General features: G+C 38.1%; 1 protein-coding gene across 5 annotated transcripts in view; it reads right to left on the bottom strand.

Annotated features, from left to right (window-relative positions):
• NEDD4 (NEDD4 E3 ubiquitin protein ligase) overlaps positions 1-26,138 on the bottom strand; it is a 118,202-nt gene that overhangs the window by 27,210 nt on the left and 64,854 nt on the right. For 3 of the 5 annotated variants that reach the window (XM_036441122.2, XM_036441131.2, XM_036441101.2), the window contains 6 exons: positions 16,202-16,252; positions 14,789-14,850; positions 10,774-10,876; positions 4,082-4,248; positions 1,753-1,870; positions 1,494-1,661 (listed from right to left, as the gene is read on the bottom strand). In XM_036441122.2, the coding sequence (XP_036297015.1) occupies positions 1,494-1,661; positions 1,753-1,870; positions 4,082-4,248; positions 10,774-10,876; positions 14,789-14,850; positions 16,202-16,252 (669 nt within the window). Of the gene's footprint in view, positions 1-1,493; positions 1,662-1,752; positions 1,871-4,081; positions 4,249-10,773; positions 10,877-14,788; positions 14,851-16,201; positions 16,253-16,755; positions 16,782-26,138 lie in introns of those variants that run through there. The other 2 variants (XM_036441152.2, XM_036441112.2) reach the window with 2 other exon arrangements.

Genomic DNA, 26,138 nt, shown 5'->3' with positions numbered 1-26,138 from the left:
GTGCCTTGGAAACATCTGTGGTATAACTGAGGAGGAAAAAGCAGGATCTAGCCTGACACTGGTAGGATCTAGACAAAATCAAGACGCATCTGTAATTATGCCTGGACAGAACAAAATGTGAACATTTTTTAAGCCCAAAATACCAAATATCTCCCTATCCTGGCAAATGTGAATGACTGCTGCCTCTTGACTAATTATAGCTTTTGCCTGGCTATAGATACAATTTAGAGACCCAATGATAGAGTTACCCCTGCTTCCTGACAGCATCCAAGGCACAAGCAAAATTCTGCTTTCTACACCCTCCCCCAAACTGCCTAAATGAGCCCAAATCCATTAAGTCTTTTCTAACATATCTTACTGAGACACTCATGGTGTGTGCTCTCCCTTTCTGAAATGAGTAATAAACCCAATTTATTCAATTACAAGTGTGTTCATGGCAGTGTCTGGCTGAAGGGCATTGACATAATGAACATTTGGACTCCAATGACCACTTAGATTATCCAAGACTCTGTTCCATACCATTAGTGGTACTATTTGGAAAATGATCACACTGTAAAGTCCCAAAGTGCCTAACGCATTATTGCATGCCATTTAGACAAAGTTGTATTCACGAGAGAAAAAAATGTTTGTAAATATGTGAGGTGATGGATGTTAACTAAATTACTGTGTTGATCATTTTGAAATATATATATATATATATATATATATATATATATATATACACACACACACACACACACATATATATGTATGTATATCAAATTATTATGCTATACCTGTTGAACTAACATAATGTTATATGTCAATTATATCTCAATAAACTGGGAAAAGACAAAATGTTATGTAAAAATTAGATACTGAATGAACAAATACCCTATATAATAAAGAGGTAATATGCAAATTGACCATCACTCCAACACACAAGATGGCCACCCCCATGTGGTCAAAGATGGCTGCCACAAGATGGCCAGCAGGGAAGGGCAGTTGGGGGGACTGGGCTGGCAGAGGACAGTTGGAAAGAACTGGGACAGCAGGGGAAGGCAGTTGGGGGTGACCAGGGCTGCAGGGGAGGGCAGTTGGGGACAACCAGGCCTTCAGAAGAGGGCAGTTGGGGGTGACCAGGCTGGCAAGGGAGGGCAGTTAGGGGCAACCAGGCCTGTAGGGGAGGGAAATTGGGGGCAACCAGGCCTGCAGGGAAGGACAGTTAGAGATGACAAGGCCAGGAGGGGAGCAGTTAAGCATCGATCAGGCTGGCAGGGGAGTTGTTAGGGGGTGATGAGACTAGCAGGCAGAAGTGGTTAGGGGCAATCAGAAAGGCAGGCAGGTGAGTGTTTGTGAGCCAGCAATCCTGGATTGTGAAAGGGGTCCCAGATTGGAGAGGGTGCAGGCTGGGTGGAGGGACACCCCCCTCCCCATGCACAAATTTCATGGGCCGGGCCTCTGGTGTATAATATAAAATCCTGACACTACAACAAAATCTAAGATCATCTTACTGAGCTGGATACTGGCTGGCCAGTGGCTGAATTTCCACCCATAGTAAGTAAGGCATTCAATTCTTCTGCAAGGTGAGTCTGAACATCCGAGTTGTTTGATGGTGGAGGTGATGAGAAGGCCCGATCACTATACAAGATGGCTTCATCTTCTCTTATAATTTCCCAATTCTAAAATGAACAGAATAAGCTTAAGCCACACATACTTTAATCTGTTGCCATTACATGTGTCTATCTACGAGAAAAAGAACATTATATCTACCTCAGAAGAATCTCGGTTGTCAACACTTTCTGTTTCCTCAGATATCTGCCGCCTGGTGGTAAATGCCCGTTGTGCTTGCAGTTGAATGTTACCATTCTCAGCATCTGATAGGCTGTCCCTATATTAGAAATAGAAAGCTATCACCCATGTCTGAAGAGAGTTAAAATGATAGCCAAATATCCTGTGATCATTTAAAAAAAAACACCTATGTTAGATCAGAATGTATTCTTTTCAAATGCATACATTAAGTTGTGGGCACACTGGTACCTTATGAAGTGAAAGTTGGTGAAAGTGTGTATTTAACTTTGATATTTTAGTTCATCACTGTACCTAGGATAGTGACTGACATGAAGGGGAACGCTACATATTTCTTGAATGAATGACTATCTGAGAATTTCACAAATAATTTCATTATATTATTTTGCCATGTTATCACAAAAGTATAATCTAAAGTAGTTCTTGAAAGTTCATAAAAGAGAAGCTTAAGTAGTTGCATCTATATCTTTATGAATCATATGGCAACATTTCCTAGAATTGATCTTAAGCCAAGAGTAGAGTTCCCCATGCATGAATAGAGAGAGAAGAATAAAAAGACAGGACACCACAATAAAAATGTAATACACTGCAATGAAATGGTTATCTATTTTTGATTATACATATATATATAGTCATGGTCCTGGTCTAATAATAAGGGTATGTCTGGGTTTAGGAAAAGCATGGGGGTACCATACTGAGGGACAGGTCTTTTCTACTGTATCTTTCCTAAATTGCCCCAGTCATTTGTTTTTACATATTATTCTATTATTTACATTTATTATATCTAAACCATCAGGTCAAGATTTGATTTACAAATATTTAATAACAAAAGCATTGTTAGTTTAGTTAATTCTATATAAGTCCAGGATAGTCAGGATACCGTTCTTACTGTACTGTTGCTGGAGAACACACAATTTTGACAACTTCCTCTCCCCTCCCAAATACTTAATTTTGGCTAGCTGAAAACGACATCAACCATAGAGAAAGAAATGTGATTCTGCTCAAGTTGGGCTAGCCGTAATACTGAGTAGGCAATACGACAATTTTGCAGAATTTTATAGTGTCTTCAGTTTTGTCATCTGTATGTTATTTGACAGAGATCAATGCCTCTGTACCATGATCACTCATTTGCTTTGGGAGGATTTGAGAACAGAAAATATCTGTGAAAGTACTTGGGCTGTAATAGGCAAAAAGTTAGAAGGTTCATGGAAAATTAAAAAAAAATTAAGTGTGCCAAAAAGCAGAAAACTGAAGAAAGGCTTCAGAAGGCTATGAGAAATAGGACAGTTGATAATAAATATGAATAACTGGAGAATTTATTTACAAATGTATAGTCTGATGATAATATGAGAAAAATGTCACTGAGGAGATGTATCTATAATAATAAAAGAGTAATATGCGAATTAGACCTTTGGGACGACATTCCAAACGACCTTCAGGATAAAACCGGGGCTGCGAGGGCCAAGCCCCTTGCACGAATTTCGTGCATCAGGCCCCTAGGATTAGAATGAAGATCATTCTTTAAGGTCATTCTGTCCTTGGTCTTGTGTATGGTGGAAATTATGCACACATTGACCATATTGGCAAATGGGTGCTTAACAAAAGATCCTTGAAATTGAATCCTTTATATTTTACAAATAACTTGTATATTTTAAAGTGTGCTATAGAATTTAAGATTTTATAATATCTTAGTAACAAATGACAAAAAAAATCTCTAAGATTTTTTAAATAATTCTGAAGAGAAAAATGTGTCCTTTGTGACGACATAATATTAAAAACAAGCACAGTTGCTGAGACTGGTTTGGCTCAGTGGATAGAGCATCGGCCTGCGGACTGAAAGGTCCCGGGTTTGATTCAGGTCAAGGGCATGTACCTTGGTTATGGGCACATCCCTGATGGGAGTTGTGCAGGAGGCAGCTGGTTGATGTTTCTCTCTCATCAATGTTTCTAACTCTCTATCCCTCTCCCTTCCTCTCTGAAAAAAATCAATAAAATATATTTTAAAAAACAAATAAAAAAATAAAAACAAGCACAGTTAACAATTCATTAAAATATACTATAAGAAGCAATTAGACAGGTGGTATTTGTAACTCAAATAATTTTGAATGTTACCAAATTATTTTTTAAAAACATACAGCAAAGATAGCATTTTTAAAGCCCCGGACCATAAATATCTTAGTGCAGTTTAAGTGTCCCTCTTCTATTACCAATCCATTGGAAACACGACTTCACAAAGAAAATCAGTGGTCACAGTTGTATTCAGATTACAAACGCGAACGCCATCAGCACATACTGAGGGGTTGGTCTTTTCCACTGTGTCCTTCTGGACTCGTGGTTTACGTAGTAGGTCCTTCCGAGGATGTCCTGCCTCTCTTCCCAGCCTGGAGGTAGAGGAGAAGGTTCTTGCTGCTGCTGCCAATGGCAGGCAGCATCTGCTTGGTCCAAAACAACCCAGCCAGGCTGAAAACAGAGGGTTAACCATTAAGCTTATGCTTGATTTTTTTTTTACCTTATAAATTATGCCAGAGGACATTTAAAACGTAATTTAGCATATCCAAGTCCAGAAATTAAACAAGGAATAAACACACGGTCAACTTTTAAGATCATCGTATGAATTTTATGATAATGAAGACGTTTTTTAAAAAATAACATTTAAATTTGGCTTGATACTTTAAAAATGTTTTGAAAGCATTTTAAAACTATAGGATAGTAAACTATGTAATAGAAAAACACACGAACAGTAACAGAAAGCACTGAGAAATTGAGGAGCGTAGTTTCAGCTAGGACAACCTGAGGCTATTCTCTAAGTTATCGGCAAACAAATAAAGGGCAGGTTTCGTGTTGTACTGGGCACTGCCCTCCCACAGAGAAAGCACCTTGCATAGGGTGGAAATCAATATCTCTCTGAGACTTGACAAAAATGTTAAGTGAGAGTGAAATATATAGAGGCATGATAAGGAAATGCAAATGACTTAGAAATAATCATGACAATGAACTCTCTAGTGATTAAAAAGTCATTTGACTTTTCTCTTTCTCCTCTGGACCAAGGAAAAGCATTTTGGTCAAGTCAGGAAGTAGCCCAAAAGCTCTGGCCAAGTAACTCAGTTGGTTAAAGTGTCGTCCCCATACACAAGGTTACGGGTTTGATCCTTGGTCAGGGCACATCGAAGAATCAACCCATGAACATATAAATCATTGCAACAACAAATCAGTGTTTCCCTCTCTCTCTCCTTTTTCCCCCTCTCTTTCCCTTACTCCCTCCCTCTCTTTAAAATCAATCAATCAATCAATCAATCAAAAAAATTTTTTTAAAGAAAGGAGCAGCCAAAGAAATAAAGTTTTATTTTGTTTTGAATGCCAGGAAGGCACTGGAAATTTCTTGAGACTATGGAGAGGGGAAATATCATAAAGCCGTAAGCTAGGGAGTGAGAGTAAGGAATTAGTAGGGAAGGATAGCAAGAGTTAATGACATTCTTTGCTAACAGGAACTTAAAACAGAAAAAGGCAATTTGTAGAAGTTATACTAAAAACTGGAATGGTTAGGAAAGCATAAATAAATGAGTGGAGAAAACTTAATTCTCTGGAATGAATAAAAGACTTAATATGATCTTGGCTAGGAAGACTCAATCTTACAATGGTGTCAGTTCTACTACCCAAGTTAGTTTATAAAGTTCCCCGGATTCCAATTAAACTACATGATGGATTTTTTTTGAAAAAATTAACAAGGCACAGAGATCCTCAAGTTCCAATGCAAATACAAACATGCAAGAAAAATCAGCAAAATTCTATAAAAGAAGAGCACCATGTGGAGATTAACCCTAACAGATAAATATATTAAAAACCACGGGAATTAAAACTCTGTGGCATTGGAGCAGGCTTACACAAGGCAGCTCAGCAGAATGGATTAGAAAGCCCAGAAAGAGACTCTAAGTTGTAGGAATTTAGTGTATGATAAAGGCATTTCAAATTTGTGAGGAAATAGGCAAATCACCTAGAAAATAGAAAAAAATTTAATTTAGATTGCTACCTCAGACCTTATAACAGGATGTTACAGATTGAGCAATATTTAAATGTTAAAAAGTCAACCCAAAAGGTATTAGAACAAACCTAGAGAGACTTATAAAGACTCTTACATCCTAAGAGTGGGAAAGCTGTTATGTATCTAATACCAAATCCAGAGCATAAAAGACTGATAAATTTGATTACAAATCCCCAAATTTGTACATGGAAAAACTACTAAATCAAAGTTTTAAAAACAACACCAGTAAATTTAATTGAAAAATTTCCAGAGATGACATCATAAAAATTTTTAAAATCCTATCTAATAAAGAGAAAACTTGCTAATTGACTGCCCCACCCTCAAAGATGGTGGTGCCCACAGCCAATAAGGAGGGAATATGCTAATTGACTGCCCTGCCTTTAAAGATGGCGGCACCCACAGCCACTAAGGTGGGAATATGCTAACTGACTGCCCTGCCCTCAAAGATAGGAGCATTCATAGCCACAAGATGGCAGCGCTCAGTCCCCTCAGCCCCACTGGGATGGCAGGCGCAGCTTGCCGGGCACCAGCTTCAGGAGTCCCCCAGTCCCCTCAGACCCCCAGCCGCCAGGGCCAGCCCAAAGTGTACGCAAGCCTCGGATGGCGGCTGCCCAGATGCTCAAGGCCACCTGAGGCTCAGGTAACCAGGGCCAGCCAAGGCTTGCGCTGCTGGCAGTGGCAGCAGCAGAGGTGTGATGGGGCGTTGCCTTCCCCTGATCACTGGGTCGCCTCCTGGCCCTGAGGGCTCCAGAACTGTGAGAGGGGGCAGGCCAGACTAAGGACCGCCCCCTCCAGTGCATGAATTGTCATGCACCAAGCCTCTAGTAAAGAAATAAAAAAAAACGACAAACGTTTGGTACTATGATAACAGACAAAAAATAATTTCCTTAATATATACAGACTATTTTTCCCTAGGCACCAAGGATCCCACACTAAAGGACTGTTGTTTGTCAACCAATCGATGGCTGAGAAGGTGGAAGAGAATTCTTCTATATTGAAAAATGGATCTAACACTGAGGGACCAGGGAGAAGAGCTGGGAGGAAAGGAGTCTTTTCTGGCAACAGGTTTCTACAGCAAGGCTGGGCTCTTCCTGTTAGCGTGGAGGGGACGGTGAGAGCCCAAAGCAGAGGGAGAGGAAGACCGAGAGAATTATCCTGGGAAAAGGAATGTGGATGGTGAGTAACAAGGACTCCTTTTCTTTCTTCCTCTTTGTTCTCTTTTCCTTTTTACCTCTTCTATGGGAACTGGCATCGCTTTATTCTATTTAATGCCCACACTGTTCTGTTGCTCCCCTCTACCCTCTGACTTTTTCTCTCCATTTATGTTTGCCTTCCTTTTCTCTCTCTCCTTTCATTTAAATAATCATAACATAGGATCAACCTAAAATTTAGCCTTGCATATATTAAATTAAAATTTATTTCTCCAGTTTCAATTTCAAAAGCATGTGAGTTGAATTTTTATATTTTACTCTCAAAAAAAAAAAAAGACTAACAAATGTTTTGTTTAATATGGTCACTGATTACTTTTATGCAGATGAATGACAACTATTAATATAATGGTCCTTATTACCACTTTAAGAACTATAAAAATAGACAGAGCTAGGAAGATGGCGTCAGAAAAGAGTTAAAATCTTCTTAAAGATTTCTTTCTTAAAGGTCGCTTATTGAATTTATGCTATCCAAACAAACCCAAGGAGAAGGAAAAACTAACTTTTAAAAAAGTACAGTTGTACATTTTAACATTGTTTAGAAAGACTGAGTTCTATTTTTTTTTTATATAATGCCTTCCTATTAAAGATGTATCAGCTGATGTTCCTCACAGAATAATTTTCTAAGTATCAATGAATGCTATTTAATTGCTAACCTCAAAGCTAAGATGCAACTGCCCACAATTTCATGGAGTCAAAGGCCAGAAACAAAGCATTCAGAACTGCAGCCCACACTGTACGTTAACCTTGTGAAATGCATACTAGCACATCCAAATCAACAGTTGCAAGGGGTACAAAAAATAAAATGTTACTTAATATCTTTATAGTCAGATTTCACCTTACTAAGGAATACTAAGTGCCTTAGAGTGAGCCTCTTATGAAGATTACCACTGTTTTCCTTAAATAGTGGAATTGTGTATATTCAGCCACAAACTAGATGTCAAAGGCAAGACTTCCCTGGTCATTAGCTACACAGAACATAAATAAGCACAGATCCGTGTGCTTGGATTCCTAGGGCCTTTCATAAATAAACTCCTGCACGCTTACATCTACTGGAATTATAAGGTGCATTCTGAGGGAATTCAAACACTGAGACAGGAGACCACAAATGAAGTGAAGCAGCCCTGCCCACAGAAACTCAACTGTGAATAAGGTACCTGTGATATGTGCGTGTGGGCAGAACTTGGAGCAGGTTACTAAATAAAAAAATGCTGTTAATTTTTTTTTTTTAGGTTACTAAATAAAGAATTTTCTTTCTTTACAGCAGACAGCATTCATTTCAGACAGAATTTCATTATGTAAAATGCCCTGTGCACCAAAATGTCAGAAACTTTGATGCAATAAATACCTTAAAACTTTTAAGTGATTATTATATGACAAATCAGAGAAAAACTAAAAAGATAAAATAAAGTAATCAAATAAGTGGTTATAGACATAAGAAAGGACACCAAGTTCTTTGGCAGTCAAACAAAGGTCTCATTATATTCTACTGGAGGCTTGGTGCATGAAAATCATGCAGTGGGAGTCCGTCAGCCTGGCCTGCGCCCTCTCACAGTCTGGGAACCCTCGGGGGATGTCTGCCTGCCGGCTTAGGCCCAATCCCCCCAGGAATTGGGGCTAAGCCGACAGTCAGACATCCCTCTCACAGTCCGGGGCTGCAGTCCAATGAAATCCTAGTTGCAAGGTCTGCTATGAGCCAGCCCAGTGGCTGTGAGTCTCTGAACTAATCTGGACCTCAGGCTCTTTATCTGCAGAGTGACAGGGTGGGGTTAGATGAACTCTAGGAGTTCTTCCAGCAAAAAAATTATGATTTGAAAAAAGGACAGAAAACACCTGCCCCTTGAGGTTCCCATTGCAGGAGCATTATCATCAAAAGATAGCACATGGTATATTGGCACCAATGTGCTTGGGAGGGTTTGTGAGTGAGGGTGTACGTATAGGGTGTGTGTGTCTCCCTCAACAGCCATGCCTCTTTGCCTGAGGGTCTGGCTAGATCTTCAGAAGAACTATAAAGCTGAGGAACCTCTCCAAGGACTGGGTTCTCCCTCACAAATGCACATTCCTTGAGAAGAGAAAGCAAGCTTGAGAATAAGCAGTGCTTTTGCTACAGAACTTTCAGGGAATTTTTTATTTTTTTATTATTTTTATTTTTAAAAATATATATTTTATTGATTTTTTACAGATAGGAAGGGAGATAGATAGAGAGCTAGAAACGTCGATGAGAGAGAAACATCGACCAACTGCTTCCTGCACACCCGCCACTGGGGATGTGCCTGCAACCAATGTACATGCCCTTGACGGAATTGAACCTGGGACCCTGCAGTCCGCAGACCGACGCTCTACCACTGAGCCAAACCGGCTTCGGCAGGAATTTTTTATATATACAAATGAAGAATCTGAAATAATAGAAAGAATTTTTGTCTTTGAGTCATCCTATATAATAAAGCCCTAATATGCAAATTGACCAAATGACGAATGACTGGTCGCTATGACGCACACTGACCATCAGGGGGAAGATGCTCAATGCAGGAGCTGCCCCCTGGTGGTCAGTGTGCTTCCCTAGAGCTCATCTGATCCTATCCCGTCACTCTGCAAATAAAGAGCCTGAGGTCCAGAGAAGTTCAGAGACTCACAGTCACTGGACTGGCTCATAGCAGACCTTGCAACTAGAATTTCACTCTCCAATTCCCAGACCAATTCTATTCTAAATACATACTCTCAGCCTCTTTAAAAAAAGAAAAATGTTTTTCTTGACTTCAAAGAGAGGAAGGAAGGAGAGAGAAATAGAAAAATCAATGATAAGAAAGAATCATTAATCAGCTGGCTCCTGAACACCCCCAAGTGGGGATCAAGCCCGTAACCCAGGCATGTGCCTGACCACGAATCGAATAGTGACCTCCTGGTTCAACCACTGAGTCGCATCGGCTGGGCCGGCTTCTTCTTCACACACCTCAGGTGTATGTAGTTCTGCCCAAATACTTGACTTGGACTTCCTCTGATTGTCATCCATGAAAATTGTTAAATTCTATTTGTCCCAAATAAATGTGGCCTAGTAGATCACTTGAATTCTCTCCTCTCTTTCTCATTTCCCTCCTTTCCTCTGAGTCCCCTCCAACCATGATAGGAAAAAAATTATATTTCATTAAAAAGTTCCTAATTAGTCAAAACCAGTTTAGCTCAGTGGTAGAGTGTCTGCCTGGGGACTGAAAGGTCCCAGGTTCGATTCTCGTCAAGGGCATGTACATTGGTTGCGGGCACATCCCCAGTAGTGGGTGTGCAAGAGGCAGCTGGTCGATGTTTCTCTCTCATCCATGTTTCTAGCTCTCTATCCCTCTCTCCTCCTCTCTGTAAAAATTCAATAAAATATATATATTTTTAAAAAGTTCCTAATTAATAGTTTCCTCAAATTTCCATGTATTTAACTTATAGGTTTGTTGATGTTTTTTAATGAAGTAGAAAATGACATGGTTTAGAAAACAAAAAAATTAGAAACAGTTAATTTAATTATGATAAATGCTTTCATTTATAAACACTGTATTCTCTATTCTTTAACCTTTAAAATTCCATTTATATAAATCCTCTAAAAGAAAAAAATACATGGTGGGGTAAAATAAATAAATATCCAGGTAAATAATTTATATCACACATTGTAATAAAGTTATTTTTTCTTCACAGAATACTAAAATAAGGAATTAGGTATTTCATTTTTAGTTTAACCAAATGTTTATAAAATCTCACCTCTAATTCCTCAGCCTGTTCTTCGTTATCTTCTTCTGAGCCATTGGTTTTAGGTAAATAAGTCATTTTTAATCTCAGGTAACCTTTAACTCTTGATTTATGACTGTAGAAAAGAAGGTAATTATTCACAAAACTTTAACAGTAGGAGAAAAGCATTCATTTACTAGAGTTTATTGAACACCCACTAGCTACTACCTGTTTCCTCAAAAATAAGACAGTGTCTTATATTAATTTTTTTCTCCCAAAGTTGCACTAGGTTTTATTTTCAGGGGATGTCTTATCTTTCCATGCACTAGGTCTTATTTTCGGGGAAACACGGTAGAGGAGACTCAAAGACAAGTTCTAGTGCAGAAGGTATCTAGGAAAAGGAATACATGGTGGAACAAAAGGAACATACATCCTATCTAATAGAAGAGTAATACACAAATTGACCATACCTCTGCTACACCCACAAGCCATGCCTACAAGCCAATCAGAAGCATATATGCAAATAAACCCAACCAAGATGGCTGTGGCCACGGAGAGCAGGAAGAAGGCTTGGGTTTCTCCAGCAACAGAGGAAGCCAAGCTTTCCACCTGCCCTTACCGGCCTATGCCTCTACTTAATGTTACAAAATTTCAATGATAGAAGATAAATAAATCCTAACAAAAATGGCTGTCACCACAGAGCGCGAGCAGAAGGCTTGGCTCCACTCTTGGCTACAAAGTTTCAATTATAGAAGATAAATAAATCCCAGATACCAGGGCCTCTGCTAAGGTCACTGGGGGGCATGGCTGGCCTGCAAACCACCACAGGCCAGCCCCCTCCTCGCCCAGGCTGCCCCATGCCACAAGGAAACCCCCACCCTGATCCAGGACACCCTTCAGGGCAAACCAGCTGGCCCCCACCCATGCACCAGGCCTCTATCCTATCAAATACAAGAGTAATATGCAGATTGACTATCTCTCCAACACACAAGATGGCTTCCCCCATGTGGACACAAGATGGCCACCACAAGATGGCCAGCAGGGGAGGGCAGTGGGAGGGACCAGGCCTGCAAGGGAGGGCAGTTGGGGTGATCAAGCCTGCAGGGGAGGGCAGTTAGAGATGACCAGGCTTACAGGGGAGAGCAGTTAGGAGTGACCAGGCCTTCAGTGGGGAGCAGTTAGGGGTGACCAGGCCTGCAGGGAAGGGCAGTTAGGAGTGACTAGACCTGCAGTGGAGAGCAGTTAGGGGTAAACAGGCTGGCAGGGGAGCAGTTAGACAGCAATCAGGCTGGCAGGGGAGTGTTTAGGGGGTGACCCGGCTGACAAGCAGAAGTGGTCAGGGGCAATCAGGAAGGCAGGTAGGCGAGCAGTTGGGAGCCAGCAGTCCTGGATTGTGAGAGGGATGTCCAACTGCCCATTGGGATTCGACCTAAATGGGCAGTTGGACATCCCTTCAGGAGGTCCCAGATTGGAGAGAGTGCAGGCTGGGCTGAGGGACAACCCCCTCTCCCTTGCATTAATTTTGTGCCCTTGCGTGAATTTTGCGCACAGGGCCTCTGGTATATAAATAATTGTCATGAGATAAATAAGATAAACAGGAAGTTTAAGCTAAAGATCAGAGAGAGTCTGAAAGACAAGTTGGCATTTGAGTTGAGCCTCAAAGATTAGGGAAGATTTTGACCTGTGGCAGTGAAGGGAAAGGCATCTGAGTGAATAAAAGAGCAAAAACAAGGAAATAGATGGGAAACCTAGGGTGCAATTAAGGAAATGACTGTAGTTGAGTTTTGCTGGATGACAGGGTACATAAAGGAAGTGGTGATGGCCTTGATGATGAGGTCCAGGTGAAACAAGCAAACTTGAGGTTGTATTTTGCTTCTTCCTCTGTGAAGCAACAGAATTCTGGAGATGGGGTAAGGCATCCCTTGCTTTTGAGATGCTCATCTACCACATCGTATAAGATGACGGGAGAGGAAAGAGCAAAGCCTGATGACTATCTGTAACTTACAATAGGTCTTTCTTTAACAGCTATTTGAATCTGCCATACACTAATTTACCTAATCTGTTTTCATATTGTTATCACCTCTTTAATAATGAGTTGTCTAAGCTAAAGGTTGCTACCCACTGTATTAATATTTAATTTTTTTAAAAAACCTGTCTTCCTTAAGCATCTAACTTAAGACTTATTGCCCCCATCAATTTTAACATCCTATTTACTTAAAAAAAATCTTTGCTTGTCCCACCTTTCCATATAGATTTTTCGGGTGATTTTTATAGATATCAGTTATATAACCAATTAGCCTTTGTCTTCCTAGACAAAAGTCCTAATTCTTTTTATTCTGTCTTCAAGAAATATGCCTCTCCGGTGACCCCTTAATCTTTTTAGTTGCCCCTCTGTGTCTAGTTCTCATGGACTTGATAAGTGGACCTTTCCCGAGTGGTCAATAAAATCCCTGATGCTTATGTCCAAGGCCACTACGGTGGCCTGTCACCATATTTAAGGGGCTGTGAACACTGACTTATTGATATAAAAGAAAGATACAGAAATCTTGCTCTGACAATGTTTAATAGAAGAGTTTCTCGGCAATGACAGGTTTTCATATCTTTCCATCTAGATAATAAGTCTGTGGGTTTGGACTTAAAGGGGCTTAAACAAAATCTGGGAATATAGTTCATTTCCTATCTGAATAAAGTTCTTTCTGCACTTGCAATAGTATCCAGTGCAGACAGAAGATGTAAACTGTTAATAGTTTTCAAAGATAAGGATACTATAAAGCATTTGACAAATTGAAAAGCAGGCTACTAGGACAATCAAATACGAGAATAAATATTTATTTAGTTATTCTTGGTGTGCAGATGTCATAATCAGTCTAAAATTAAAGGAAGAAGAGAGATTTGTATTCCAAGACATTTATAGAATTTAAATGTGACGTCTCTTAGAAAAAGTAAATACGTATTAATAGCCAGAGAGCACTGTCCCTTTTTCTTTAATATTTATATTGCAAAGAGTTAATTTTTAAAAATAATTTTTAAGTGAAAAAAATTTGCTAAGTTCCCATTATATGCTTTTCAAAAGTATTTCCTAGTTTTAAAAACAAGGCACACACTGTTTTCACAGATGTCCTCTCTCTGCTTTACTTTGACCTTTCTGACAGTTTAGTCCTCACTCGTGTCCTCACCAGACTTGACTATGTGGTACAGAGGATCAAAAGGAGCTTAAACTTTAGCATTTTGATAAAAATCAAGTCATTTAGTTTAGAAAAATGAAATTATGGGTTTTAGATTCCAGTCTTTACACATGTTATTTTATCTAAATATTTAAGTTTTATGAAAAGCCCTTTTTTATTACTAGTAATGTATGTAAAATGTAGTTAGGTTTTTCTGAAATTGGTTTTGTGCATGTCAAGTCAGATATTAGTTTTAGATAAACTGATGTTTGTAATTTTTTAAAGCATAGTGTGACAAAATTACGTACACTTTATGATATAAAATCAATATAAAATGACAAATGTTAGCCTTTTAGTCTGATAAGTATTAGGGGGGCAAATCTTTTTTTTTTTATAAATATTTTATTGATTTTATACAGAGAGGAAGGGAGAAAGATAGAGAGTCAGAAACATCGATGAGAGAGAGTCATCGATCAGCTGCCTCTTGCACACCCCCCACTGGGGACGTGCCCGCAACCAAGGTACATGCCCTTGACCGGAATCGAACCTGGGACCCTTCAGTCCCCAAGCCGACGCTCTATCCTTTGAGCCAAACCGGTCCCGGCAGGGGTGCAAATCTTTTCCAAAGGGGCATGATCACTTTTCTATATTATGTATATAGAAAACTATATTATCTACATTATGTCTATATTATGTATATAACTTCTATATTATGCATATATTACTCTGTAATCAGATATAACAATAAAACTTTCAAAAAATAATAAAATATTTAGAAGTAGCTTATTCAGAAAGGTTTAAACTTTGAATTTTCAAAGTGGTTAGAAAGTATAATGAAGAAATTCTTTAAAAACTTAACATGTTATTATTTTACAGTTACTGACCTTCTTGGGTGAAGAACAAAATCCTTAAATGTATAGGGTCTCTCCATTCTTGGATTTTCTGTCTAGAATAAAACAGTGGGTTTTCAAGACGTATCTAGAACACCAAAGTATGTATTTTTCAAGACAATTTATGAACTACGACTTAAGGCATAACTTAAGTTAGAACTGAGGGGAAAAAAGCAGCTTTAGATGAAATGGTTACAATCAATAGTGCTTTCACTTTTCTGCACCATAGGAATTGCAACCGGTATCACAACTCAGTCTAAAACTAGCTGAACAGGTGTGTTGTGGAGCCAAAAATAGGGTGGGAAGTGAAAAAACAGCAGGGTGGTTGGTGGAATATGCCACGTCAGAAAGCTGGCCTGGTTAGAGCAGAGGGACAGTTCTAGGAGAATGAGAAAGTAAACAGTGTGGAAAACAAGACTGAATTCAACGTATTATTAAAAGCTTGTCATCTCTGAAGGCGGGAGAAAGCCAAAAATATCTCAAAAGACTGGCACAGTAAAGAAGCACTATTTATTTTTCTTATCAAGTTCAACAGCCTTTTTTATTATCCTTTATTCCCTGTTGCATTTTGCACTGTTAACCAAACACTCAGTCATGGAACTCTTGAATTCTCATGACATTATTTTACTTGGTTCTTTGCTGTCTCTCGTCTGTTTTCTCCTTCTTCTCTGACAGACCCATGCTATCTAAGGTTCAATCTAAGTGCTTCCATCTCTCTTATTTGGACAGCCAATCATTCTCAGAGATTCTGCTGTTACCTCGACACTGATTTATCTCAATTCTTCTAGTCCCTTTTCCCTACACAATTTATTTTCACATCTCTGTCAGCTGCCCACTTTTAAATTTTCATTTTTCTTGTTTTCTATTGAAATTCACTATGGTAAAAAACAAATATATCTATCATATTTCAAAACAAAAGAGTTTTTCCTCCCAACTTTTCTATTTGAGATACCAATCTTATCACCCAAGTTCAACTTGTATTATCTGTATTTTTAATTCATTTTAATGCTTCTGTCTGAAACTTGGTTCAATATAGTTTTATTATAAAATGTTTCCTGAATCTGTTTTCCTCCATTGTTATATGCTTGGTCCAGATTTCATGTCTATATTGTTATAACCTATCTCCCCATTCTAAGTTATTTAATAGAATATTTTCAAGTTGATCTTCCTCAAACAATGTTTTCATGTCAACAAACTTCAATGGCTCTGTTTCTTACTGGGGTTCAAGTAAGATAAAATTAAAACAGAAAATTGAGATATGTTTTCAGAAAATAATATACTCAAGAAATTATATCAGTATATATTTTAGAAATAAAATATTTATATTAATTGCATTGTGTATTTTTATGTGTTTATTAAAGTAAAAACAATAAATATAAAAAGTAAAATCTTAATACTTATACTAACCGGTAATGGGTAAAGAGGAACATCCACTTGACCTAGAAAATCATCTCTTGTCTACAAGAAAAAAAGAAAAAATAAGATTAGTAATATGCTTAATCCTTTTATAACATTTGATGAGCTACTGCCATGATTCACAAAAAAAAATGTAAAAGTTTTTTTTTCAATTCTATATAATATCAATAGAAAATAAAAAGCAATATGATATAATTTCTGGTAATGACAGACTAGAGTATATTAGATTGATCCCTTTGCAGATGACAATTATGTAGTCTGAAAGTAACTATTTGAAAGCACTGTAGATTGACAAAAGCAGGTAGAAACTGGAGCAGAGTCAGTCTTGAAAGAACTATACTGGGTTGGATTCATATTTAAATGGCTTTCCACCTGGTAGTAGTCCATAGTTCATATGGTGAAGTGATTAGAACTTAAGCAGAAATCCAAAATCTTACTTGTTTGAGGACCTAGTTTGAGGTTAATTGCATAACTAGGAAGTGAGGGGGACAATCCCTGAAAGAAAGAAGCCACAAGAGTCCTCCATATCTATATATAAACTCTACCCAATTCCTAGCTGATTCTTGAACTGCAAATGTGAAAGGCAACAGCTGGAAGGCTAAGAGGATTGAGCATAGATTTCAGTTGATGTTCACCTGATGAGAGATAGCATTTGGAGTCCTGTTGGCAACTTGCTAGAACAAAATCAATACCCTTCAGGGAAAGATAACAAAGTTCATGGTCTCCATCCTGTACCCCACACTGTGCAGTATACAATACAAATTACTAAATATACAAAGAAATATAACCCAGTATTAAAGAAAATATAATTAATAGAAACCAACCACAAGATGAGCCAGATCTAGGAATTAGCAGACAGGGAAATTAAAGCAGCTATTATACAAATGTTTAAGGACTTAAAAGAAAAATATCATTATTAATGAATGGATGTGGAATCTCAGCAGTGAAATTCTAAAAATGAATCAAATGTATATTTCAGAAATAAAAGATGTATCTGAATTAAGGATCAGTGGGTGGGCTTTACATATGATTGAAAATGACCGGAGAAAACTTATGTTAACTTGAATCACATATCCATAGAATTTATCTAATATGAAAAATAAAAAGCACTTGCAAAAAATTACAAGCAGTCTATAAAGAGGGAAAATAGGACAGAAAAACACTTGAAAAAAGCAGTCATCTTCCTCAAATGTTAACATCCTATATAACCATTAGAGGCCCATTGCACAATAGGCCTTCCTTCCCCTGGCTGCTGGCACCAGTTTTCCTCCTGCATCTGGGACCTGGACCGAGGTGGAGCCAGGCCTTCAGCCTTCAGGCTTGGCTTTGGCCAGTGGTCTGAGCCTTCAGCCTTCAGCCTTCAGTCTTCACTAGGGTGGAGACTTCAGTTATTGCTCCATGCCTGCATATGCAAATTTACCCACCATTTTGGGGTTATTTTGCATACTCACTCCTGATTGGCTGGTGGGCATCACGAAGGTATGGCCAATTTGTATCTTTCTCTTTTATTAGTGTAGATAGCACAATGACCAAACCAGGAATACTATTAGTTAACCTATAGACCTCACTGTAATTTTGCTAAATGTCCCACTAATTTTGATCCAGGGTCCAATTCAGGATTACACATAGCATTTAATTGTCATGTCTCCTTAGTTTCTTATAATGTGAAAAGTACCTCAGTCTTTGTCTTTCACAATCTTGACATTTTTTAAGAGTACTGGGTAATTACAGAATGTCCCTCAATTTGGGTTTATCTAATGTTTCTTCATGGTTGAATTCAGGTTATACATTTGGGGAGCAAGACTACTACATAAGTGGTATTTGGGCTTTTCTTAGAATATCATGTCAGAAGGAAACAAACACTGAAATCTTACACATTATGAACAGTTAAGGATAAATATTTAAGGAAAGTCTATAACTTGAATACAGAGACCTAATCCAAAAGGCAAACAGAAAGAAGGAAGTAAGATGAATAAGAATTAAATCAGGCTGTAGGAGAAATGCTTCAGAAAACTATATTAATATTCTCAGAGATGAGAGATGAAAAATCTGCCAACCAGAGTAGATAAAAAAGAAACAGAAAACAAGAGCTCTTAGAAATTAAAAATATAACTTAAGTTAAAAATTTAAGATAGAACTGGAAGACAAAATTAAAATATTTCTCAGAAAGTTAACCACAAACTTTCTAAAAGGAGAAATTCCCATAAGAAAACTACATGATACATTTTAAAAGGCAGCATCTAAATTAGGGGTGTCGAACTCAATCAGAGAAGGGGCCAAAATCTAAAATCCAGCCTAAATCACGGGCCGAATGGTTTACTGAACAGTCATAAACTGTCATTGTGATGGAAACGCAGTGGAGTGCAGTGATGACAGCGCGGTGCGGGCCACATTGCAAGGCCTGGCGGGACGGATTTGGCCCGCGGGCCTTGTGTTTGACACATGTGATCTAAATAATAGAATAAGAAAAAAGGAAATTATCAAGTAACCATTTTTAAAAACTTTCCTTGACTCAAGGAATTAAATTTTGAGAGTGAAAGGCCCCATTGAGTATTAGGCAAATTGCATGAAGAAAAAAAAGAAGAAGAAGAAGAAGATCCACAGCGAGATACATCATTGTGACATTTCAGAGCAACAGGGATAAAGCAATTCTAAGTGTTTTGGGAGTCACAAAACAGATCATACCCAAAACTGAAAGACAAGAGACATAATACCTTCAAAATCATGAGAGAAAAGTATTTCCTACATAGAATTCTATACGTGGATAAACTATCTTTCTCAATGAAAAAGGTACAATTCAGACACTGGTTTTCTTAGGAATGTAATGGAAGATATGCTTTCACAAAATGAGGGCGTTCACCATAGTAAGGGCAGGTATAGGAGATTCAAAACAGAAGAGAAGCAAAGAGAATGAGGGAGAAGAGAACTCTCAGAATAACAGTAGTATTTAAGACCACAGAACAACAATAAGAGAGATGCTTCTAGAAGAATAGGAATAATCATATCTACCTAATAGGGTTTTGTTAGAATTAAATGAGATAATATATATAAAGTACTCTGCATATGCCCAGCCAGTGTGGCTCAGTGTCTGAGCGTTGACCTATGAACCAGGAGGTGACAGTTCAATTCCTGGTCAGGGCACATGCTGGGATTGTGGGCTCAATCTCCAATAGGGGGCATGCAGGAGGCAGCTGATCAATGATTCTCATCATTGATGTTTCTATTTCTCCCTTCCTTTCTGAAATCAATAGAAATATATTTTAAAATAAAACAAAATGTCCTACATAAGACCCAGCATACAGTAAGCATTCAGTAAGTGTTAGCTGTTACATTTGAAAGGAAGGGTTCTATAATAAACTCCCCACTCACTTTCCTCGGGACCAGTCTATGGGAATTTCAAACAGGTACATATAATAAAAGGAGCTGGACATTGGAGCCTAACATACCAGCTTAGCATAGGGCCATATTCCTATTCCAGAACAAGCGATGACAATAATTTTGAAATGAAAAAGTTAACTTTTATTTATATCTTTAAGGCTGTTGTATGGCATGTTTTTTATTTATTCCTGTATTTATCACAAGTAGATGGTATACTCCATAGAGTTGACCTTTAATAATCTTTAAATATGGAAGTAAAATACTATATAACAAAATACAGCAAAATCTCAACCAGGATGACTGGAGGAATAAAATATTTTGGTTAACTGAATTATCTATTGTAACTTAGGTTTAGGCATAGCCAGATAAAAAAATAAAACCCTTTCTTTTGGATTCACTCATAGCCTTGCCCTGAGTAAAGTGAATAGAATGAGTGCCTCTCTGATGATCCATAACCTTGCACTGCTTAAAAGGCATGGCTGTGGTAAGTTGTCACTTGAGTAGTGCAGTTATAGAACAAGATGTCTCAACTTGGCCACTACTGACAATTTTAGCCAGATAATTTTGGTGTGTGTGAGGACTGTCCTATGTATTGAAGGATATTTAACAACATCCCTGAACTCTACCCACTAGATGCTAGTACCACTCCTCCTCCACTTGTGACAACCAAAAATGTCTGTTGGCATTTCTTTTGGGGTGACAAAACTGTCTTTGTGAACCACTGATAAAGAAGATATGAAACAAATTGTCTCAACCAGTAACAAGAGACTCCTTCTCCATCTTTTTGAAATGTTGAGATATAATTCACATCTTATACAATTCACCTCCTCAAAATGTATAATTTTAGAACATTTTTATCACCCCAAAAAGAAAACCCATACCCATTTCCTCCCTCTTTCCTGGCCTACGCAACCACCAATTTACTTTCCATCTCTATGGGTTTGCCTATTCTGGACATTTTACATAAATAAAGTCATAGCCCTCACTGGTTTGGCTCAGTGGATAAAGCAGTGGCCCGCAGACTGAAGGGTCCTGGGTTTGATTGTGGTCCAGGGCACATGCCCGGGTTGTGGGCTCAATCCCCATAGGAGGCAGCAGGAGGCAGACAATCAATGTGATTCTCTCTCATCATTGATGTTTCTCTCTCTCTCTTCCTCTCCTTTTCTCTCTGAAATCAACAATAAAAAAAAAAGCTTTAAAAAAATAATATGAATGAATAAATAAATGAGTCCTAAAATGTATAGTAATCCTTTATGCCTGACTTCTTTCATGTAGCATAATGCTTTCAAGGTTCATTCGTGTTGTAGCAAGTATCAGCACTCTATTCCTTTTTTTATTTTATTGCTATTATATGGATGTATCACATTTATTTATCAATTTATCAGTTGAGGGATCCATGTTTTGGCTATTATAAGTAACTAGTGCCCCAGTGCATAAGTTTGTGCACACTGAAAGGAAATTAATTAGAAGGTGGCTGGCAGGGCAGGACTGGGTGAGAAGGGCTGGACACACCTTGGAGCCAACCTCCCGTAGTCTCTCCTCAACCAGCCACACCTGGGGTGGCACCGAAGCTCAGAGGACATCGGCAGAGTGAGCAGGGTCCCTCTAGCATGTGGGCTCCCTCGGCCTGGCCCGAAGGGATCAGGCCAAAGCCAGCTCCCCAACATCCCTGAGGGGTCCCGGATGATGAGAGGACAGTTCTTGGGTGATAGACCCCAGAATTAGGCCCCCTCCTCTCTGGTTCTGGGTGGGTCACCTGAGAACCTCTGCTGCCAAGTGACCACAGCTAGGCAGCTGCAGCGTCTGCCTCCTGGTGGTCACTGCGTGTCATAGCTACCGGCTGGTCAAATAGTTGCTTAGCCTTTTACAGATATGCTGTTATGAACATTGGAGTACAAGTTTTTGGGTTAACATATATTTTCCTTTCTCTTGAGTATATACTTAGGAGTGGAATTGCTGTTTAACTTTTTACGGAACTGCCAGACTCTCTCAAATGGCTGCGCCATTTTATATCCCCACCAGCACTGAAAGAGTGTTTCGATTTCTCCATATCTTTGCCAACATTAATTACCGCCTATATTTTGTACAATAGCCCTTCTAGTACATATGAAGTGGTATCTCATTGTACATTGTTTGCATTTCCATGATGGCCAATTATATTGAATATCATTTCATGTGTTTATTGTGTTCTTATTTCTTAAAAACTCTTAACTTATACATTTCCCCTCAGTATTCAGTCTGCATTGCAGAGGCAGTGCCTGGGCACTGCACGACAGAAATAAGACATTTCATCCCATATATTGTTGCTCCACACTCCTTGTTCATTGGTTGCATTCTGTGAACAAAAGCACAGAACAAGAATTCCACATAATGAAAATTCCCATGTCTCAAGTCAGTCTGGTATATAAAGATGTTTTTTCAAAATGTCTTAAAACACATCTTCTTTACATCTTCCTTCTTTGAAACAAGTGATCTGAAGGGAGTTTCTTAACTTCTACTTAAAGTGAAATGATTCCAAAAAACTATCTTTCTATTAGAAGAATGAACACACTTTCCAAGCTAGAAATCAATATGCCTATTCCGAGGAGATGGAGAATATGAAATGAGAAACTATATTGCAAAGTCTGGGACATATGGTTGCTGTAAATATGGACAATAATTAGAAGTTCTTTTTCCATGTACCAAAAAAAAAAAAAAAAAGCAATAGTTTTAAATTCATTCCTGTGAAAGCAAGTCAGTCTGTGATGCTCATTAATTTTTCCTTAGCCAACCAATTGTTCCAAATTCTGAATATCAAGCATTTCTTTGCAAGAGTTATTTCTTATATTTGAACTGCACGCCACTTATTTCATAAAGCAAATTTGCATTTAGTAAAATATAACTAATTTAAGAATGCTTAAAAATTCACGAAATAATTCAGAACAGCAGGCATTTTTAAACTGTAGTGGGCAGTTTAGTCAGTAAATGCATTTAAAAAAATATTTTAAAGATAAGAACTGCAGTTTCTTAAAACAATTTTTAGAATATGGAAAGAGAAAAAGCCAACCAACTTGTTTTGCAAAACTTCAATTAAAACTACAGATGACTCTAAGTTTAGGAGGACAAACTGTTACTAATTTTGATAAGACTGAATAATGACTGAAGGACTGTGCTTTATTACAAAAAAATCAAAATTTCAAAACATATAAGTTCAAGTGTCATAGCTTTGAAGAATACTTGGCTTTCAAAAGAGTTTCCATTAAATCTGAGTTGCAAATAATTTCCCAGGGTAAATCTACAGTAAAAAGTAAAATATTAAAGGAAGAGTCACTTCCTCATAACCAGAGCCAAACAACTTTGCCCAAGTTTTCTGCTGTAATATCCCACTTTTCATTTTAATCAGTAAAAAATGCATTTTATTCAAATATTATATAGCTTACATTTTCAGACGTACCTATCAGCATTTTCTAATCAGGATTTTTAAAAGTAATTTTAAAACATAGGTTATACTGGATACAAAATTGAAAAGAAAGAAAAAAGGGTTTCTAGCCTCTAGCTATCTAATTCACCAGCTGTTCTTCCAAAAGGCAATAGCAGCCCATTTTTTTAGTTTGGACATCCCTTCAGATATTTCTTTGACAAACTGTTATGCATCTTACATTTCCCCCTTTTAACAATATCTCTAGGACCTTGTCCTATATCAGTCCACAAAGATGCCTTACCTCGCCGGTGGCTGAATAGCATGCCACTGTAAGGAATGCCAGCATTTATTTAACTAGTTCCCTCCCTATGGATAGACATTTAGGCTGCTTCGTTATAACCTTTTGCTATTACAAACAATGCCTCAATGAATGAACTGATATTTACCATTTTGCATTTATACCCAAGGTAACTTTTATTTTGTATAATAATAAAGGCTACAATGAATTCATCTGAAATGGAAACAAATCTCAATGACTGACTGACTGGATGTTACAGAAGGAAATAGTGTCCTGAGAAAGCCCAAAAGCAAGTTTTCAAAGATAAAATCAAGATTCAAGATCAAGAAGTCTGTATTTGAATTAATATCTTACTCAGTATCAATAACTACTGTCTTCATACAACTGTATTCAAATTCTCTCATAGAGTTCAGTGCAAATGTCATAGATCACTAGTCTAAGAAAATAAATTGGGGCAAGCAGTAAAAAAGAAACAAAATAAATGTACAGCTATAAATGTGTTCAAGCCATTGTCAATCATACTATTTTAATTAAGTCAAGAGATATTTCAAAGATCATAAAAGACTAAGTAGAGTTAAAAGCTGGGATACTAAAAGTAAAATTATCTGAAAACCTATTTGTGTAAATTAGAGTTTAAACTATTTGTGAGTTAAGAGGTTGAACATTTTCTTGATTTGAACATTTGGAAAATCAATATTTTGACAAAGGATAAATAAACAGAACTTATATGAATGGACCCATTTACAGTATTTTTAAAAAGAAGGAATCACATATTTTCTGCTTCCAAAATTTTGTAAAAACTATTATTTTCATGAACATCCTCTCAAAATCCATACTACATGGTTTCATACTACATCCTAGACATTATAAATAGAAAAAAGGATTGTGAAAAACTATTCTAAATTTATCTTTTTTTCTAATGTATACACATCTTATTAAGTAAAGTTTCATTGGCATAGCTTCTACCTTCCTCACATACAGACTCACTCTATGCTGTGACATGCTTATTTTAAACATTTTTTTAAGAGTTCAAGATTTATTGATTCAATCTTTTCAGTAGGTTGAGGGGAAAATGGTGTTAGCTAAATAAACAGTATAATCTGATCTATGCTATAAAATCATACTGCTATGGAAACCGGATGTCTTTTCCTAAAACAAACATTCAGCGCCCCTACCGTGTGATTTGCTCAGCTGGCCAGCCTCCCCGGTAGATTTAACTGTAAGACACAAACTGTACTTGTTCTCTGACAATAGCTTCATACTGCTGGAAAATTTGGTACATGCGTTCTACAGTCCTAGCAACCTTCACATTTTTTAAGGAATTCTCTCTCCCCCCCCGCCCCCCCCCGCCCACACTAAACAGGGGCAGGGAGGGAGCCAGGAGAAACCTCTGTCTAAGTCAGTTTCAGTTCGAGTTCTCCTCTGATTTTCAGTATATTTTGGAGGTCTCCACTGTATAATCATCACAAACTTGGGAAAACTGATGATTTACCTTAACAAGTTCCTTTATTGCTACATGCTTTATAATTTACTGTGAGAACTTTCAAATACAATCACATACTTGATATGCTACAAAAGAGAGGGATCTGAAGCAATAGGAATCAGGCTGTGCTTTATCAAACATGAACTAGGTTTTGTAATTACTTTCCAAAGTGAAGTCTCCAGCATACTTTTAGAAGCAATTGTATTGAATGCCCCTTAACTGGAGAAACAATACAGGCGAGAAGGAAGTTTTGCATTTATTACAGCTTTTCTCCCCTCCTCAAACAAGGGGAGAGGCTCATCAAGGTGTCCCATTATTTCAAATTTATTTTTCTAAACAAAGGAAAATGAAAAAAGACTCAAGTATAAAGTTATTATTGAACCAGGAAATACCCACAGTTACATAATTGATAGAAGGAATAAAAGGCTCTTCCCCTCAGAGAGAAAAATATTCATTCTTGACTGAAAACCAACAGACACAGAGCGCCTACTGTGCCACTTGCTTAGGATGCTACTTTAGCTTTTTTCCTTTGAGGAATGTCTGCCAAGCTCCCAGGGAAAGAAAAGGTAAGCTCGGGAGCTCTGGAAGCTACTATCCTCTGAGGAATTGGATCTGTAATCTAAATGAGAAACAAATTTAGCAGATGGCTGTCACGATGAGAAAGATACTGTGACTCTAAATCTAAGAAACCAAAAAGCTGCGCAAAAACCTCAGACATTTAATTTTGTAAACAAGCAAGCGGGCGAAGGTGAACTTAAAATATTGTGATGACTTTACGACAGTTACCCGGAGGCTGCGGCAGCTGAAGAAGTGTCTGGAAGCTCCTGCTCCCACCCTAACCTGAGCTTTGGGTTAGCCTCGCAAGTGGTTTCCCCTGCTTCCCTGTGTCAGAATCAGCTGGGAGGCCCCGTAAGGACAGAGCGCCGGCCTCACCCCCAGAATGCCTGACTCAGTAGGTCTGGGATGGGGCCTGAGGACCTTCCGTTCTTACACCTTCTCAGGTACTACTCATGCATCCGATCCAGTTGTCACACCTTGAGAACCACATCTCCGTTTAATCCTTGGAGAAAACCAGGAAGCGCAAGCAATGATTAGCAACAGCTGAACATGAATAAGCAGGGCATCTAAATTTATCCGTTTATCCTGTGCACTTCCAAATGAACTTGGTCGTTTTAAGATAACACACAATGTAAATTAAGACAAAGATGAACCCCTCTAGAGGAAGCAAAATGAATCAGGTATCTATGCATTTGCATTTCTTTCTTAGCTCAAGGTGTAAAAACATAAACATATTTTCTAATTAACGGTTTTCAAACCTTTAAAGACTGGCTATTGCATAAACATCATTTCCCAAGTGTGCTCTGAGGAG

This window comes from Pipistrellus kuhlii, unplaced genomic scaffold (genome assembly GCF_014108245.1).
Source record: "Pipistrellus kuhlii isolate mPipKuh1 unplaced genomic scaffold, mPipKuh1.p scaffold_m20_p_1, whole genome shotgun sequence".
NCBI lineage: Eukaryota > Metazoa > Chordata > Mammalia > Chiroptera > Vespertilionidae > Pipistrellus > Pipistrellus kuhlii.
Note: the sequence above shows the minus strand (reverse complement) of the source record. Positions and strands in the feature narration are given on the sequence as shown.